This window comes from Cucurbita moschata, unplaced genomic scaffold (assembly GCF_002738365.1).
Source record: "Cucurbita moschata cultivar Rifu unplaced genomic scaffold, Cmos_1.0 Cmo_Scf00025, whole genome shotgun sequence".
In the NCBI taxonomy this organism is placed as follows: domain Eukaryota; kingdom Viridiplantae; phylum Streptophyta; class Magnoliopsida; order Cucurbitales; family Cucurbitaceae; genus Cucurbita; species Cucurbita moschata.
The window spans coordinates 3,597,318-3,617,603 of NW_019268541.1; the positions used below are offsets into that span (position 1 = coordinate 3,597,318).

A 20,286-nucleotide genomic window follows, 5' to 3' on the forward strand; every position below is an offset into this window, starting at 1 on the left:
TAACCTGAGAAGCCAATCGGCTAGAGAATGATACAAGAGATAGATTTTCTTGCATCTCATTTAGCATGAGACTAAATGAGTCTATCAAAAGATCTTTGGATAGCAATTCGTGGGTCACTTTCAGGACATCCATCAGCTTTTCCAATTCCTGAAACATATTGATTTACGTTCATTTTGTTAACAAATAGAGAGCATAGAAAGAACAGGCATAATTGAATCACAACTGAGAAAAGAAACTACTTACCAAAATGGCACAAAGATCTTGAGACTCAAACCGATCAAATAAGAATTCAAGGTTCTCTCGAAAAATTTTGTTCATTCGTTGGGCAACCAAGCTTCTTAAATCAATAGTCCTTCCAAGTAACTGTTTAACATAAAAATTTGAACATAGGAAACAACAGATAAATATAAATTTCTGTAATAGGTTTAATGAGCTCAATAAATGGACACTCTTACACACATACATGATAAACCAATTTTTATTTTTGAAATAAATATGAAAGATCATATCTGATCATGGCTCTGTACAAGGAGTCATTAAAATGGATAGCTTTGTTAACCAATGATGATGCATATATGTAATACTTTGATATCATACCAAGAGAAAGCAAAGACAATTTCCCACATGATAGTCTCCATCATAGGGCAGTAAGAAGTGAAGGGAAAAAATGCATCCTAAATTCAGATAGATTAGTAAGCTATAAACAGAAAACATTTTACCTTTACTCTAGTGATCTTTAGAAGGGCGTTAAACCTTATAGGCTGGACAGAATATTTTTCTCCATTGTCTATGGCAAATAAGAAAGATGAATCGAGCATCTCTCTGCAATAATTGGTGATAGCACCAAGTTATTATTCATTCATAGAGTAGCATGTGTCTAATCCAAAGAGCAGAACATACCTCGCGGCCCAACTCTTGTAATGTGTAAAGATTGAATCGCATAGCTTAGAGACAAATATATCGAAACAATGATCGACCTATAATAGAAAACAGAAGGTGGCATCAGGTAGTAAAAGTAATGAAATGACAGATAGCTCAAAAGCAAAAAGAATAGACAACGCACAGTACAAGCGACTATGCAAATACGGTGTCTCAGATGCTCAAATTGTCTTTATACCAATGCAAAGAAAAATACTATTTTACTTTATAATGTCATTACAGATTCTAAATGCGTTCTTTGAGAATAATTGTTCAAAAATAAATTATCAATCAGTCAATATTCTGCTTACACAATATACACCTACTAAGTAGCACAGGCTGTGGACAGAAAGATGACTTCAGATATGTGGCATGGCATAGGACCCTATCAGGAAAATATGGACTAGATGAGTTAGGGTAGTTTCCAAGTCTAAAAAGCCCTTGGACAAAAATTGCGAAGAAAGTGCACTAATATCCACACTTGCTCTTCATTTCAGCTGGGAAGAATTCTCTGATTTTTGAGAAGATATATGGTATTCTAACATCTCCTTTTTGAATTCTAATCAGTAATTAGTTTGCATACACATACACCATACATATTTCCAACAAAATATGCGAATGCATCGTTCAGCCAAAGTACGTTCTACAACATAAACCAGAAAAAGGTTTGAATACGAAGCAATGCAAGACATCAGTGCCTATCTGTTGATAAGGCCCATCCACGAAGCCCATCATTTTGGATCCATGTCCTCAATTCTAGTGGACTTATCTCTCTTCCCTATGTAAGTCTTTCTATTTACTTTTCTTTCCATATTTATCAGATTTCCTTTCTCGAATTTCTTTTTACCGTTGCCCTAGTTTTCATACTCAAACAATTTCTCTTCATTTTAAACCCAGGTCTGTAATATAGGAATGGACCTGATATATGAAAAATAATTCCTCTGGGATAAATCACTACTGTCAAAACTCAAATATTGAATTATAAGAGAGAGAAAACCTCAGCTTCAATTTCGTCATAGAGAAAACGTTGTTTCAAAGTAACCAAGGCATGTTGAGCTGAATCATTGTAAATGTCAAGTGGAAATAAAGCACTCTCAATAAGGCCTGCATTCTGAGACTCGAGGACATAATCCACCAGCATCCAGGGAAGGGAGCATTCAATAGGAAACTGCAAGCAGAAAAGAAAAGAAAAATGAATGTTGCACACTTCTAAGAACACTTGAAGCAGCAAAAAATTAAAACGATTCAATGGGTTAATATAGAATTGGAGGGGGAAAATGATAAAAAGAAGAACAATAAATTATTATACCCTCCAGTGCAAGGAATTCACAGTTTTAAGAGGATTATCGAACATAATGAAGATAGAAAATAAAAAAAATAAAAAACTAATAGGTATCTGAAAAGCATGAACATATCACAGAAAAAAATGAGACAAAAATTACAAAAGTAGGACAGTGGCACTTGAGGATACTTTATATATATACATATATATATATATATATATATATATATACACACACAATTGAATACTTCAAAATAGATATAGCAATGGGCTAGGGTTAAATTTTAGGGCTTGGATTTTTGTGTTGGTCACAATGAGATAACTGTCGAGGCAGTAGATATAGCAATGGGCTAGGCTAAATTTCAACGTCTTTACAAATCGATGTGGTTTTGTGTCCCCCACATGACCAGACATGTCACATCTGTGTCTTGATGTGTAAAAGAAAATAAAATAAAGATTTAAAAAAAAAGGGATCTTTGTTATGACAAATGTGAAAGTCAGTCTGGACATATTCATGTTCGACATGGACACAGAGAGATTATCCTCGCTTCCAAGAGTAGTATGTATCATAAGAAGATTTAAAATATCATGAAAATTGGAGGAGTCAGAACACATTTCTTTAATACAAATGGCATAAATATATACATACAACCAACTGAGATCTTTTCACTGATTCATCGTAAAACATTCTCATGAAGTTTAGTATTATTATATTTGAATAAAAAACTGGGCTTTCATTCAGGGAAATAAAAAAAATGTACACGGGCATACCAAAAAAATAAAAATAAAAATTCTCAGAAAAAAGGAGTCCCAAAAGCTACAAGAAAGGACTCCAATCTAAAAGAACAAAACATAGTTTCTCATGAAGCTAGTTTTGACATCAGTACAGTAGAGTATTGTTATTAAATCATTACTTTGGTATGGTAAAATGTATACAAAAAGTCCCATCATGTAGTAATTACAAGAAACAATTCCAATGAGTAAGGAGAGGAGATAAGCTGTAGTTACAAAAAGGTTTGTTTAACTTGCTCCATGACAGAGCTAGGTAAGTTATGGATTCAATAGACTTAGGAGTGTCTCGTTTCTTGTCTGTGAAGATGCAGCCCAGTTTAACCAAAGAATCTTTTTCCATCTTTGAATGGGTGCCCGATCACAACACAAGATAGAAGGGAAAAGATGTCAACTGGGTGAGCCATGGTCCATACAAAGGCAGATTGTATGAAGATCCAGAATCCATAAGCAAATGAACATCAGCTGAAAGCGGAAGTTTGGGGTTCAAGGAGCCTCATGCATAAGGGACAGAAAAAAAAATGGAAAAATGCGCATCCAAAGGGATCTTTCTGAAGGACACCTTGTTTGTTGAGGCTCAAATAGCTAAGCTGACAAATGAATATTTTTTAATTTTTTTATCCCCTTTGCCCACTGTCATACTCGTGTATATGTAGATGAGATTCTTCAGCTTATCAATATATTTCCACGGCAGTTAGAGGAATGTAGGAAATTTCAAATCATGGTGCATAGAACCATACTTAGCAATAACCACCTTTCTGCATAGGGCTTTTTTTCCTTTAATTTTGAACAGGAAAAAAAAATTCATTGTTTATATGAAACTACAAAAGAGGGAAAACCCCCATCCAAAGAAGTTAAATAAAACCTCTCCAGTTGGAAAGGAGAGAATTATAGCTAAAGCGATGAAAGAGTAGAGAACATTTACACCAAGAACCAAAGAATTATTGCAACAAAAATTACGAAACAAAAGCTTCTTATCTAAAAAGATCTGGCAATTCCTTTCCTGCCAAACAGTCCGACAGACAGCTCTAATGAAGTTCATCCAAAGAAGCTTTTTTTTCCCCACAGGACTGCTTCTTTTCAATATTACAATGTCAATCCCATTTGGTTATTAAGCTTGGTTATTCTCTTAGATGTCATATATCCCTAAGCCCCCATTTTCTATGGGGAGCTTGACAGTTTCCCATTTAACAATTGGTAACCCTTCCTTTCACCTTTCTTTGCTACCTTTCAAAGGAGGTTCTGAAACATTGCTCAATAGTTATGCCACCTTTGTAGGAGTGTGGAAGATAGATAAATAATAAAAAGAAAGGTTGGCCAAAGGAGCTTGTATAGGTTTGTGCCATGAGAAAAGCCTATTTTCCACCTTTTCGACAACAGGAGCCCAAAAAGAAACCAGTTTCAGCTTTTCATTGAAAGGAATGCTCAAGTATGTGTGCGGCCAACACCCCACTTCACAACCATAAACTGCAGTCAATTTGGTAACTTGTTCTGGCTCAGTATTGAAGCCCAAAAATTCAGATTTGTGACAATTAATGTTGAGGCCAGATGCCACTTAAATATCTTTGATGGTACTGAAGAGGTTTTTAAGATGAACTTCGTTGTGGGAAAAAATTGAGGATCGTAATCAGTAGTATGACATTTTCTTTATAATATAAATAATTAAAGAAAAAGAAAGCGGAATAAAAGTAATAGTCATCGCCTAGCTAAATTTAATCATAGAAGTTAAAAGAAGCAAGAAGCAAGAGAATTGAATATTTCCATCTGATTTGAAATTCTCCCTTAACTCATACTCACCACATATCATCATGTAAACAAGCTGAATGTGCTAATTTCTGCCAATAATATAGCTAATTGCGTATCCATGAACCTCATACCTGAATAACCCGTGAAGTCTCTAAATAAAACTCTCTAAACCATAAGAATCCAAGATCAGTTAATGTTGCAACAGTCGCTGCAAAAAAAATAAAAATAAAATAAAATAATTGTCCACGTGGATCATAGGAAATAGCTCATCAATAATTAAATTACAAAAAAAACCATTTGAAGTGAGTAATAGGAACTTGAACGTGATAACACTACCATGGCTTTTGGTTAGAGCAATATAAAAATTAGTTAGCAAAGCATTGGATCTATATGCTTATGAAATATGTGCCAATAGAGAAAGAGTACCGGTATAATCAAATATGTGCAGAAAGAAGCTGAGCTTGTAGAAAAAGGTCTCCAACTGCTTCAAATCATTAATGGGAATCTCAGACGCACTATTCCCAAAAAGCCCTCCTGGCTTCCTAAGGTTTCCACCAGACACCACCTCATAAATCAGAAATTGCAAGCAATGAACCTGGAACAAACAAGAGATTACAAAGTGATCAAACTTATGTTCAAGCTTGTTATTAGTATTGTACTTATGAAATTTAAGTTCATTAAAAGCAGGAAAATTTCTCTAACTTATAGTATAAAATATCCTTCTATCAATGATTGTCAATCTGAGGGCAAACTAAGCCTAACTCAATTGATTAAGACATTATAACTTCGACCAAGAGGTCAAAATTTCAAATCTCCACTCTCACATGTTGTTAAACTCAAAAGAAAAAAGAAGGGGTCCAATGCAAGGTTGCAGCTATTAGCTATATAATTAAGTATAATGAAACACATTTAAAAGAACAAACAATGACGACGTGAGAAAATCTTGTTATGGAAGAACAAAGTATTGTTTTCATGACTGATAGCAACTCATAAAAGTGATAAACATAGAAGAACAAATTGTTAGTTTCTTTAACTATTATCAGTATTATTACGTTAGAAATAGCAGACCTTGGAAATTGAAAGTACAGGGACGTACGCCAATCAAAAAGGTTACGCAAAGGATATCCAATTGGTCAACAAAGAATAGCTACAAAAGTATTTAGATTTCGTAGTTCATTAACAGTTGCAGGTAATGAAAAGTGGCTTTTTTTAATTTAAAAAAAAAGAAGACCAGAGAGCCACAAAATAAATGTTCCGCAAAAAACAAGGCCTCCTTCCTCATTAGTAACTTCCACAAAAAAAAAAAAAAAAAAAAAAAAAAAAAAAAAAAAAAAAAAACTTAGAATCAGCATATCAATATTAGAACAGACCTTGGCGGTCACACGTAAGACAAATAAGAAATAAGTGAGAAGGTTGGAAAGCAACAATTGGGCCAAAGTGAGTCTTTCGCTTTTGGAGCGTTGTCTGCTTCTTCTACTCAACCTGGAAGTGATTTTTCGGCATGACAGGTTCCCAAAAAGAGAAGGTATGCAGCTTACCTCATAGCAAGAGGCCCAAGTAAGAGATGGGAAAAAACTTAACCATGTAGCCCCAAATAGAGGCAAAATCCTAAAACATGAGAAGGTAAGCTATTTTATGACCTAACAACGCAAGCTATCTGAGTTTTTCTTCATTGGTTATATGGGGTAGTATGCTCAAACCATTTTTTTTTTCTTTTCATTTCAAAATGCACAATAAGAAAAAAGGTAAACCAAAGAAACCTGCGTAGCTGTAGGCGCAACTGGCCGTGGAAAAAAGAAGTTCACTTTACTTTCTTCACCTCTTTGCATAGACTGTGCTTCAGATTCAGATTTGCTTCTATTTGCCATCCAATCAGCTGACAGGGTTCGCATATCAGAAAGAATCCTGAAAGGTAGTCAATCGCAGAAGTTATGAAGAACTGAAAACGTCAACTAAAATTTACCAAAAAAAAGCTGTAAACGGGTTACTAAGTTTCAAAGGGTTACTGCTTTCACAGGGGAGAAAGGCTAACCAAACCCTAGATACTAGCAACAGCAAATCTAAATAAATCTCTAAATACTAGGTAACAATAAATCTAATAAAACCAAGATACTAGATAAAAATAAGGGACTATGTCCTATCATTCTCAGCTTGGATACTAACTCATGAAGCAGTAAGTTGTGAAGTCATTTTGTTAGCATATTTGTCCGTTAAAGTCGTGGAGCACATAACTCATGCATTACTATTTCCTGGGAGCATTTCCACAGGCGTTTCTTACTCTCACATGCTCACTCCTCTTGGGGCACTTCCACGAGCATTACTTGTTCTCTCATGTAGACAACTATTGGAGCACTTCTATGGGCATTGCTGCCTCTCTCATGCTCACTCCTCTTGGAGTACTTTCACCGGCGTTACTTGCCTCTCTCATGCTCAATCCTCTTAGAACACTTCCATGGGTGTCGTTTTTCTCTCTCATACTCATTCCTTCCAGAACACTTCTATCGATTGATGTTCTAAAGAACTCCATCAATTGCAATGGTGACTCTTTGAAGCAATTTTTCGAGCTGCTCATCATTCCTCACAACTGGAAGAACATGTCTAGGGTTTAATTTTTCTTATTGTCACGCACTACATTACTGGCCAATTCCAAAACCTTAGTGACAAGGTATTTGAGGATGACAACTAGGTAGATCATAGCATCTATGGCAATGCACTTTACGTAGTGGCCTTTCTTAAGGTACCGTCCGATTCTTCCATCACGAAATTGGAGGCCAACCTTGACAAATTTGTAGATCTTAATTTTGTCACTTCCTTTTCTTCCTCCAATCCTCTTAGTTCCCTCCATTATTGAATATTTCAAATCTGAATCTTGGAATTTGATGTTTTGTGATAAAGATTAGAAGAACGACTTGAGATTTTTCTAACATGATGGTGAAATAATCACGAAGGAAGGAAACAAATCATATTTCGTATTTGAAGTAAGGTACATTAGATTTTGGGCCTTCATTAAAAATTCTGGATTATCAAAAATTGATGGAACATGTGGGACTACAATAATGATCCTTTAAAAAGAGAAAACGTTGAGGTTTCAAACCCATTAGGCACATGCCTCTTTATGCCAATGGGCCAATTCGTTGCTATTGTTGAATGGACTTTGTCTGATGTTGCAAATGTTATGATGTTGCAACGGAAATTGCAAGGGGAGCTGACGCAAGAATTCAAGGCATCAAGTGGGAACGCAAATGGAAATAGCAAGTGAGCCCAACGCAAGAGTCCACTGCAATGGGCTTTTGATGCTGAAAACTTATATTCTGACGCAAATGGAAGTTCAAGGATTCAAGAGTTAGAAGGGAAATCACAAGTGGGAACACAAACGAGCCACTAATTTCGTCCCTTAATGTCGTTGCTGTTCTGAAGGGTTGCACTTCGATTTACAACCAATTGAGTGCTAAAATTGCGGCTCAAGCTTCCGGGGCAAATGGACTCTGTTGGATGATGGAAGTCCCACATCAGCTAATTTAGGGAATGATCATGGGTTTATAAGTGAGGAATACTAACTCCATTGGTATGAGGCCTTTTGGGGAAGCCCAAAGCAAAGTCATGATCTTATGCTCAAAGTGGACAATATCATACCATTGTGAAGAGTCGTGTTCGTCTAACATGGTATCAGAGCCATGCCCTAAACTTAGTCGTGCCAATAGATTGGTAAATCCTCAAATCCTCAAATATCAAACAAAGAACTCTTAAAGAAAAGGAGTCAAGCCACTCCTCGAAGGCAGTAAAAAATGACTAAGACTCCAAAGGAGTCGAGCCTCGATTAAGGAGAGGTGCACTTTGTTCGAGGGGAGGTGTTGGATGATGGAAGTCCCACATCGGCTAATTTAGGGAATGATCATGGATTTATAAGTGAGGAATACTAACTCCATTGGTATGAGGCCTTTTGGGGAAGCCCAAAGCAAAGCCATGAGAGCTTATGCTCAAAGTGGACAATATCATACCATTGTGGAGAGTCGTGTTCGTCTAACAGACTCAACACATGAAACTGCAACATCTACGACTTCAAGCTTCTGCTTCAGTTATGAATATCATAACTAGACGTTGACGATCACAATATCATTCTTGTGAGTGATTGTTGGGATGAGGTTGTTCTTCCTCGATTACAAGATTTGAAAGGTCCTTGGTCACGGTAAAAGATCGACAGCTATGAAAACTCCGAATGACACTTAATCAAGGTGAGTGATCCGGAGCTATGAAGGCTTCACCAATTAATTAGACTTTTTAGACTAGAAAGGATTTGATATTATGTTGTAACTCTAAGTTATCTTGCTATTTTTCATATTTATTTGGAGAGAGGTACATGTACCTAAATTCCCAAGTACTAGTAACAATAAATCTAAATAGATCTCTAGGTACTAGGTAATAATAAATCTAAATAAATCCTTATATACCTAGGTAATAATAAATCTAAATAAATCCTTATATACTAGGTAACAATAAATCTAAATAAATCTCTAGATACTAGGTAACAATATAGATAAAATAGGGAGGTCAATTATTTCTCTTATTTAATGAGATTACACAAATATCTCCTAACTTAGGGCTAATCCTTCACTCTCATATCATGATTCATAATTCTACCAAATTGATAAAGAGAATATTTATGACCAACTTTCCTTCCACATAAACCCAACTAAAGGGAAGATCTTTTTATTCCTACCCGCAAATATTTTTTCTTGTGAAGATTCTGTTTTAATTTATAAGCATAATAGACAATTTTCAGTAACTCCTGATCAACCAAAAAATACGTAACGGAACGAAAGTTTGTTTAAAACCAAGGAAATTAGAAATACTCTGCACCTTGAAATTTCTTTCTTCTTCCGGAATGTTGTTCGCAACATGGTTGCCAATGTGTTTTGAACAAAATCTTGAACCTCAGCATGTATTGTTTCCCACAAAGCATCAGCTACCAGAGTATCACACTGCTGCATCATTGACCCAATGCTCTTTATATAGCTAACCAGCTCAACAAGAGCTTTCCTTTCCTCCGCACTATAATTATGTCTCACCACCTAGAAAAACATCAAAATACAACAAAGTCATCAAGCCAAAAGACAATCAGAGAACATAAACCAGGCTTTGTCATTTTTTCTTGAAAAGGAAACAAGGGAAACAAAAATAGGAAACAGAAATAAAAATATGATACTAAATAGTAAGAGAAAGATAAAAGCAGTCCAATTAAGATAATGGTCCTTGATAGAGTAATCAGCGAAGTGTTTTGAAACAGTGCACTAGGAAGAAGCCTTAAGACAAGCAGAACCAAAACGATCATTCCATGGAAGTAGTGTGTTTTGAAAGGTCCTCTGGTTCCTTTCAAACCAAATTTCTGATAAAATGGTTTTCACTGCATTAGACAACAAAATCTTTGATTTCAACTCCAAAGAAAAACCAACAAACCGGAGAATTTTTCCTTGAAGGATTTGGAGAATACCCACTGGACATTAAATATCGAAAAGAATTTCCACCAACAATGCTTAGAATAAAGACAATCAAGGAAAATGTTATCTCTGAAATTATTTCTAAAACACTGTAATTACTTCTGAGATTATTTCTAAAACACTGTTATCCCCTACTTCCGATAAAAAACTAAACGATGCTATTATTTCTCCTTAAAATGTCTGAAATAACAACTTCAAAAACTACCAAGCCACATTGATGGATGACCAACATTTTCAAAGAAGTTGATTGGTCTCCAAATTTTCAAAAAGAACTTACTAGACCAGCTTTGAGATTTAACTAACTCTCAATTTGCAAACTAACAAGTCACACTGTAGGAATTTTCATTGCTAGTGTTGAGATTTTCGATCCTTCTGAAATGATGAACAGGTGAGTCTTAGTCAGGAGTAATCTGAAAGAAAATTTATTCAAACCACGTAAGCGAAAATCCTTTCTTGCTCAAAAGCGGTGGGCTTGCAGAATAGTGATGAACTAGTAGATTGCTGGAGGATTGTGGAACAGTGATGAACCAGGGAATGGATGAAAGCAAGATAGTGATTGGGCTTAGTGGTGGATTGATGAAGTTTTGATTCAGCTAGTGATAGAGATTCAGCTAGAATCACATCTAGAATGACGGCTAGTATTGATGGGTTTGTGAAGTTGGTTTCCATGGAACAATTGAGGTGGGAAATTCGGCTAGAATTATGGCCACTGTCTTTACAGCTAGAATTGTGTTGAAGGAATGAATTACCGCTACTGTATTTACGGCTAATGTTGAAAAAATGAATGGACAAAGGCTAATGTATTCCTCTTACGGACGCACTTTGGATGAATGTTGTTCTGTGTGATCACGGATTGTTGTACAAGGTTAATGCAATATTGGATCAATGTTGTTTTAATGGTGGACGGTAGTAACTATGAAGGGTCCAAATAAAACTTGATCACGTGAGATAATCAGCAACTATGAAAGTTTCACTGATTGAGTTAGGATATGGTTATAATTATATTTCCCATAGTAGAAAAAACTTTGATACCGAAGTGTAAAATAATAATATAGAAAAGCTAACTAAATTTCTAAACACTAGGTAACAATAAATCTAACTAAATCCCTAGATACCAGGTACCACGTACCAGATAAATTAGGAGGTCAACTACTACTATTATTTAGTAGGATTATACAAATATCTCAAGCTAGGAATAACACAAACATTCCTTAAGTCAAAGTCATTCCTTTAACAATAACTTCAAACAAAGGTTCAAAACACAATAAGATTAGGATTGCTAGAGCATACATATCGGAATGATTTTAGCAAAATTGGAGGCCAAGAATGCCAATCTTGCATACACTACTGATATTATGAGGAAATATTTAGACCAATCAGGCTCTAATTCAAAATACAAGTGAAACAGAATAATAAAAAGGTAGAAAAGGGAAAATAAGGATTTAGGAAATATGAACAATCTAGGCCAAAATAAAATAAAATAATCTAAGAACTAAGGTCTACAGACATGCCAAATAATAAAGAGTGACATCTGGATAACTGTTACTGCTAAAATGAAAATTTAGAACCTTTTCATAGTCTGAGAATGACGAGGTTTCATGAGATTCCAAAGAAATAACGTCTTTGCATGGGCGAGAGAATTTCCATGCACATTGTTCCCAAATACGTGCAGTCCATCTGCTCAAGAGTTGAAAACCTTCAACAACCATGTCATACATGTTTCCTTTAACATCTTTGCACCACTCAATATCTGGATTCTCTGTTGATTTCAACAGCAGCAGCTGCATGTTCAAGGTCAAGAAAAGTTTCAGTACAACCAAAAGCATTATTTGTAGATGAGGAACCTTTAGCACTTTCTCATCATTTGTGACATACTGTAAAGAGAATGTCACTTAATTATGCTCACTACTCCCGGATTGAGAATGAGAACCTATCTCAAGTGATCAATGGATCCTTTTGTTTCCTTTTTGGGGCTTCAAACAAACTACGTTTTAAATTATCATTTTGAGTGATTTTCAGGAATTCTATGCCTTCAAATTCTCATATTTTATGGATTCATATGATTAAAGCTCATCTTTCAAAACTCTGGATGGACAGGAACTCGATAATTTTTTTAAACAAGCAACTTTCTTGGATCAACCGTTTTGAATCAGCCCAGTTGAAAGCTTCTTCTTCGTGTGCTCTTTACAAGTCCTTTGCTGATTTTTATCTACATAATATATATTTACACTGGGATGTATTTTATTTTCAATGGTAGTTTTTAGTTTTTCTTTCTTTCACTCCCTTGTGATCCTTTGAGCACTGGTCATTTTTTATTCTCAATAAAAAAAAAAAAATTGTTTCTCATTCAAAAAAATATGTCAGACATTTTTGACAAATACTAATCATCTAGGAGTTGGGACATTCCAGGTCGACGGTACCTGAAACTTTTGAATTTGATAGACATGTCGTTAGAAATATCATTAGGATCAATATTGGACATACCATCAGGATAATGGGGACATTCGATCACTAGACAACCAGTTGCCTAAGGAGCTGGTTATAAATAGGGTGGGATAGGGGGAGTTGGTAGACGATTTTATGGAAATGGAATGTAGGATAGTCGAGGCCTTCCAGAGTGCTTGGGATATATTTATTTTACTATGATATGAATTTGTAATTGCTATAATGAAATGATACTAAAATGATGAGGATATTGTAACGTGGGAGTGGATAGTTAAACCATCTCAAAAGAGAGAGAAGATTCCTTAACCACCGAACTGCGCGCATGTTGGCTATATTATTACTAGGTTCTATTAATTTCAATTTCGACTAATAGTTTCCTATAGCAAGTTCAAAAGTTCCAATCATCGCAGTTAATACTTGGAAACCAGATAGTGTTAGAAAAAAATGTTTGTCCTTTGGCTCCCTTGGTTAAGCAAGTTTCCATTCAGAATTGTAGTAGACAAAAATTATCTTCAGAGATCCTAGTTTTGTATTCACTTAAGGAGTCACTCATTCGTCAAAGGACCTTATACTTTTCATTCTTTTTCATACTATGTTGATGATTTTGGTGATGCTTTGAAGTTAGTTTGAGCGGTGTGAAATATGACCTACAGCCATTAATGTTGGTAACGATGAATTATTGTATTTAGGAAAGGGAGAGATCAGAAGTAAGATAAAGAAAAAACCTGATTCATTGATGACGCAAATCGAATGGTGAAATCATCGTGCTCTGCACGGATTGCTCCAATGTGGTTGATGATAAGGTAATGTCTCTGATATGTAGATTGTTGTCAAGGCTTTTACTAAAATGTGTACTGAAATCTCAAGCACATGATTGGGGAGATACAAATGAAATACCAGTAACACAACAACACATGATGTAATGTGATTCTAAAATGAAAGGTGCCAAATTATTTTAATCATTTTATCACATTGTAAAAAATGAGTATGCATATTTTTTATGTATAGATTTTATGTACTACAGGATTTTGATAAAGTTTTAAGATACTTTTCTTTAAACCAAAGTTTCAGATTTTTCATGCACAGTAGAGAGAGTAAACACTAAGTGCAAAAAAAACAACAGGATATTCTTGTGCTTCACGTGGTGGAAGCTCATGTGGCGCTGGAAGAGTAAGAAGACGAGCTTGAGCAGCAAATTTTTGGAAGTATATCGACAACTCTTTCAAGATTGCTGCAGGAGAAAGATGAAGATCTGGAAATGCTGGAATCACAGGATCATTCTGGAAAGATATAAAAAAGATATGAAGGCCAAGATCTAATCTGTCTTCTAAGTAATAAAAAATCAGTGGTTTGGTTATCATTCTAAAGCCTGCAATACCTTAAAGATGTTAATGAGTCTGTTGATCTTCACCCTCTTATAAAGTGATTCGCTGTCCTTCTCTGATGATGTTGCTAATACGACAAGAACAGGCAGAATACGTAAAAGCACATGCCTCTCTGGATATAGAAGTGCAAAATCCAACTCCAAGGACTCCACAGCAAAGACAATGAGGATCTGAAGAATGTCTTCTACACTATTTCACGTCAAGGAAGTCTAAAAAGATGAAAGGTTTCTTTTCTTTCTTTTCTTTTTTTTTTTTTTTTTTTGGTACCAACATAACTTTTGTAGAACTTCAAGACAAATNTTTTTTTTTTTTTTTTTTTTTTTTTTTTTTTTTTTTTTGGTACCAACATAACTTTTGTAGAACTTCAAGACAAATCAAGTAATATAATTTAGAGTCCCTGAATTCAATCCTCTTCATTTGGAAGACGTCTAAAAGTAAGGATACTTGTTTACACGAAACATCTCAACATGCAGATTCAATAAAATGGCCCATCGTGTGCTTAAGAAAATCTGTTGCGAAATAGATAGCAAAAAATAGAAGGAAAGAGAAAACAAAGAAAGTTAAAAGGATAAATGATATTACAGTGCCAAGCCAACAAAGCATTATTTCATAATTAACTACCCTCCATTCGGAATCAAGAAAATTCAAGAAATTATTTTTTAAATCATGTAACTTGAAATCCAAGAAATGATTTTTAAATATATATATATATATATATATATATATATATATATATCTTGTTTGGAACAAAAAATACTAGAAATGAATATAATTTTTTTTTTTTTTGGATGTTTCCAAGCAAGGAAAAGAAAGTGAAAAAGTTTACTTATAGGCTTTTAATCTTGATTTATTAATAAGGGATTAAAATATGATAAGGCTAAATAAGTAATTTAACTCAAAATAATATGAACTTTTGCAAAATACTATCATTTGAAATCAGTTAAGGCTAAATAAGTAATTTAACTTAAAATTTCAAATCCTACTATTTTATGGGATAACAAAAAAATAATAATAATTCATTTGAAATCAGTTAGGATTTGAAACCACTTGAAATCCTAAGCAACCAAATAGACTATATATGGCTCATATCCTGACTCTACAGCCCTTGATCACATATACAACATAACATTTTAGGGGTAGTACCAAAAACCTGTAAGTCATCTAATTCTTCTCTCATTGAATCAGAATCTTGCCACTGAATACTGACTTGTGTGAAGGTCCTGGAGAAAGGGAAAAAAAAAAAAATATATATATATATATACTTTTTATAACTAGCCAGAAACTTCTATCAATACCAGACCTTTCATATTATTTACATTCACATGCATAAACAGATAATAAAATAATTCCACAATAAAATTAAAGTCAATAATTTGGAAATTATGTAACACTTGAAAGATATTTGGCCAACATAAAACTCTCGCAGTTGATTGGTGAAGTAGTAGGATTAGGCAAAATTGGGGGAAATTCATATTAATCTTGGTTTAATCCTTGAATAATCTTCTTTAGTTTCCTATTTGGATTTTAGTTTTCCTATTTAATTTCCTTTCTGTACTTCAAATCCTATTATTTTCCTAGAGAATTGCCCTCATGTATCCAATAACTTTTAATGAATAATAAAGACTTCGATTTGATTCTTGGAGAATTTTCTCCTTTAATCCATTAGGCTACACCAACTGGCCTCTCCAAGAATAAGAATGGGAAGCCAAACTTTGCAGATGTGATTTTCACACATTCAAATTTCTTTTCTCTAAATAAGATATGAACTTCTCGTTGATATAATAAATATTTTCAAAGGAAACAAAGAAGAGTGAGAGAAAGGAAACAACTTATGGAGCATTTCAACCTTGAGGTAAGAACAAATACTCTTTTTCTCTTTTTCGTTGACCATATCCTAATGTGAAACTAGTTTCATTTCAATTGATCTAGGTTTGGTTTGCATAAAACCAAACAAGGGACCAAACGTCACTATAACTCCTTTCTTTCTTTTTTTTTTTTTTTTTTTTTTTTTCTTTTTCAAAAAAAATAGGAATCACTCGGATAAAGGTTCCATTGTTTCTCCCTCTCAAAAGATCCCACACTAAAGCACAAACCCCTGGTAACCACAAGAACCTCTCCTCCCTATGCGGCAAATGAAGAAAGAACTCCTCAATCATCTCCCTTTAATTTTTGTGTCTGGCTAGCTAGAACCCAAACACGTAAAAGAATAACTCCAAACAGACAGACTAAAGGACAACCCAAACGTTTCATATGGAAACCAATCCCAGTATCTCTCTTTTCAAATAACTTTATTTTTTACTGGCCTCTGATGTAGAAGAGTTCGACCCAAAAAGGAGAAAAAACATATATATATATATATATATATATATATATATAATGTCGTTCTTTACAGTAAACAATGCATACATATGTTAGCCTACAGTCGGGGAGGTCTCTTTTTTTCTCTATTTTGTTTGTATGTAACTTTTCCAACTTTTTATATCTTAATGAAAATTTTCAGTTTCTTTACAAAGAACAAATAGAAAGAACTAGACAAACAGCTTGCGAAAGAGGAGTAAATTGTGGATGAACTCAAACATAATCAAAATTTCTCTTTCACATCCACTAAATCATAAATCATAAAGACAAAAAAAGATGTTCACCTACCTTTTATACCAAGAGAAGTCGTTGGGTATGCTTGCCTTAGCATTTTTAAGATGATCAAGTTGAACTAAAACATCAAGCAATTTCAGCATTGACCTAGGGTGTAAAAAGTTTAATTAGAAATATTCAAATTGACGTAAAACTAAAATTTCCCAACGTTGGGGGATAACTGATAGTCTAATTGTATGCTAGAGAAGCATGAGTTCAAACTTCCTTGATGGTAAATTGCTAAAATTAACACCGAAATATGATCTACCACATATCATAACAGACCAGAGATGAGTAACTGATGGGCCATTAATGCGCCTCTCAGGCCTCGAGAAACGTTGCATATCAGCAGCAAGCTGCATAAAAGACAACCTACATAAATCAATAATTTAGATTAACAATAATGGAACAATTCACTAAAAGCAATACCTTCGATGCAGCTGATGCTTGCCACCTCTGAATCTCACGTAGACGACTCATTTCCAAGTCCAAAACTTGATACGTTTCCAAATATAGGTCAGCTTGACTTTGCTTCATAGACTCAGGTAACTGTCAAAGTTTTATAAACCAATAAGCTTAGTTTTGGGAGAAATTAATTTCTTATTCAACATAGGAAACAAATACAAGAAAATTTAGCATGACAAGAATTTAAGAAAAAGAAATATAACTATAATTTAGGAAAAAGGTACGATTAACCAAATAAAAAAATTATACCCTCTCAAGTGGAATTGTATATATTATACAAGTCAGGCTTGAAGTTAGTTCATCAAAGCTTGTCCTTGGTATTGTTTTGATGGTGAGATGACACGTAGTTCAATTTCACTATGTTTTTTTTTTAACAATGAACAACACTTTTATTGATGTGTACAGAAAGAAAAAGGTTCAAGGTTAGAAGGTTTAAATGGAGACAAAAAAATGTTCTCATATTTGCAGCTTTTCCCTGAAAAACTAAAGCCATGAATAGAGACTTTCTAATGCTGCACTTCCTGCTACATATATGGAAACCAAGGACTACTTCTACGATCCAAATACTTGCACCAATTAGTGTAGTTCTTGACACAATTCTTCATTACAACAGACACAACAAAATCGATCAGCTTGAGCTGTTAATTAGAGAAAAAAAATACAAGCTAATCTTCCATTACTTAGAAACAAAGAACCGGTCAAATAATGAGTGAGAAGTTTCATCCCACGTCCTTGACCATGTGAACAGAGCATTTGACAGAGGTAGTTCCAGCATACCAAGATCTTCAATAAGTTTATTAAACTTTCTCCCGCCCTTCATTTGCCTTCCAATTGGGGATCTCTCATGAATGCAGTAAGTGATATTAAAATCTCTACCAAAAAGTTATTTAGTTGGCAGGTTCTACACAGATGAGTTAACATTTTGGATTGGCTTTCAAGGAAGTTTCCCTTGTTTGCTGGCTTGTTTGGTTGCATTCTCCATCTGAACGCAAAGGAAGACCTGGATCATATTCTTTAGAGATGCGAGTTTGTGAAATTTATTTTGAGTTATTTAATACAGACATTCAAGTTCTTGCTAGCCCGCCATAGGAATACCAGTGATATAATCAAGACGATCCTCCTCCATCCGCCTTTTCATGAAAATGACCAATTTTTACAGCTTCCCAAGGTATGGGTTATAGTATGGGATCTTTAGAGGTTTGGAGAGGGAACCTTTGGATGTTTAATTCCTCATTAAATTTCATATTTCTCTTTGGGCTTCGACTTCGAAGAGCTTTTGCAATTATTCTATAGGCTCTGTTTTGCACAATGGGAGTCCTTTCCTATAAGGGGCTTCCATTTTAGGGGTTTGTATTTTTTTTTTTTTTTTTTTTTTTTTTTTCCTTTTGTATGCCCTTGTATTCTTTCATTCATTATCAATGAAAGTTGTTGTTTCATCTAAAAAACAAAAGTATGATTGACATCAAAAGTTGTTGCACCATGTCAAAAAGAAGAAAAAAATTATTGCCACCTTGCCTAGAGTTTTTCCGCAATTACAAATTACCAATGCATTACAAATATTAACTTGACACATTTGGACCTGTGAGCTCAACACATCGTCACATAATATGATCCAATTTTTATTTCATGATGCTTACAAACAAAACTGTTGTCTATCAAGAAAATCACATTCATGAATGGTAGAAATAAATATTACATGTGCAACTCTTAATATTAAATACTTTCATACAGCATTTTAACCTGTGGAAGTGCTTTAACACAGCTTCTATATGTATAAAGCACCGATGCCATCTCCTTCCCCTCATGGATAAGTGCATTCTGCAAATGAGTAATATCAGCAAACAGCGAGATTGAAAACATATTAACATTACAGAGAAATTGCAGCAAAAAAGTGAACTTAAATGGTTTAAGACGAATTATCGACAAGAAATTACTCATTCCAATGTAAAGATTGCTCCAATATTATAGATTGTTCCAATATTATAGAAACTGGGTTTCAATAAAATTATAGAAATGTTTTTCCCTTGACCATTTCTCGATTTTCGAACGCATATCACTGATGAGTCTCCATTTTGCATCCCAGAACTTACAGTCTATGAACTTTTTCACTTTCGACAAAGCCTTATCTGTCATATACGGATTAACTGTAAAGGAGACTTGAAAATGTTCTAATAAATTTTTAATGTCGTTCCAACTATTGTGAGCAAACGACCAGGAAACCACAAATAAACTGCTAAAATTTGTAAAAACTTCTTGTTCCTCTCTTACCCAGACTCTAGGAGCTTTAGGATTAGACATAGAACTCTCTCCATTCTGATTGTCAATCATTAAATTACTGAAGTTAATTTAAAAAGGTTCATGATAAGAAAAACCTAGCCAATCAGATCAAGAAAATCTAAATGATATAAAACTCCGGGGAATTCGATCTAACAACCTTATTAAAAAAAAAACCTTTAGATCTAAAATATCCAAGAACCTAAAATGATAAGAAATCAACCCAAGAAATAGTAAGCATTGAAAAAAAGACTCGAATGGTACGACCCCTCTGTCGCCCCAGAATGAAAGGGGTGATCTCGTAGTTCTTGGTTGGTGAAGATACGTTGTCAAGTGCCCTGTTTTATTTTTCCATTAAGGCCGAACCTAAACCTCTGCTTGAGAGATAGCTGTCCATATATTGATAAGGGATGTATGAATTCTCGAGAAGAGAGGAGTCAAGGTGGCCCCCCGGATTTGGATTGCTTTATTGATCAAATAATTCAAGACAATAAAACTTGTTTGAGATTTGAATCACTCCACAAGCAAGATTGATCAAATTAAGCTTAAATAATTCTAAGCATGCAACCTAAGCTATATAGAATTGCAAAGAAACGTCGCTTTAAGCTAAAAGAAAGCACAAATGCTCTTTTTACCACATTTTTCAAGTCTCTCTTTATAAAGACAACATTTGTAGCTTTATATAGCCTCAAAATGATATCATTGACCTTTATATGAGGTATTTCAAGAGTTGTATCCTTCGTACTTTACGACCATAATTAGCCATTATGAAAATGTAACATAAAAAGTAAATAAAAAATCTTAAAACTAAAAATATACTAATGAAACACCATAAATATGAAAATAGTAGGTTTC

The 20,286-nt window shown here is 34.3% G+C and overlaps 1 protein-coding gene across 5 annotated transcripts in view; it reads right to left on the reverse strand.

Annotated features, from left to right (window-relative positions):
- Positions 1-20,286, reverse strand: part of LOC111461814 (protein PIR) — a 42,109-nt gene that overhangs the window by 8,302 nt on the left and 13,521 nt on the right. For 3 of the 5 annotated variants that reach the window (XM_023105483.1, XM_023105484.1, XM_023105482.1), the window contains exons 4-22: positions 18,898-18,975; positions 17,122-17,241; positions 16,978-17,048; positions 16,708-16,800; positions 15,212-15,281; positions 14,506-14,570; positions 14,055-14,250; positions 13,805-13,956; positions 13,402-13,495; positions 11,800-12,012; positions 9,594-9,805; positions 6,497-6,641; positions 5,163-5,331; positions 4,868-4,944; positions 1,917-2,087; positions 902-978; positions 721-823; positions 245-364; positions 5-148 (exon numbers count right to left, since the gene is read on the reverse strand). In XM_023105483.1, coding sequence (XP_022961251.1) covers positions 5-148; positions 245-364; positions 721-823; positions 902-978; positions 1,917-2,087; positions 4,868-4,944; positions 5,163-5,331; positions 6,497-6,641; positions 9,594-9,805; positions 11,800-12,012; positions 13,402-13,495; positions 13,805-13,956; positions 14,055-14,250; positions 14,506-14,570; positions 15,212-15,281; positions 16,708-16,800; positions 16,978-17,048; positions 17,122-17,241; positions 18,898-18,975 — 2,370 coding nt within the window. Of the gene's footprint in view, positions 1-4; positions 149-244; positions 365-720; positions 824-901; positions 979-1,916; positions 2,088-4,867; positions 4,945-5,162; positions 5,332-6,496; positions 6,642-9,593; positions 9,806-11,799; positions 12,013-13,401; positions 13,496-13,804; positions 13,957-14,054; positions 14,251-14,505; positions 14,571-15,204; positions 15,282-16,707; positions 16,801-16,960; positions 17,049-17,121; positions 17,242-18,897; positions 18,976-20,286 lie in introns of those variants that run through there. The other 2 variants (XM_023105485.1, XM_023105486.1) reach the window with 2 other exon arrangements.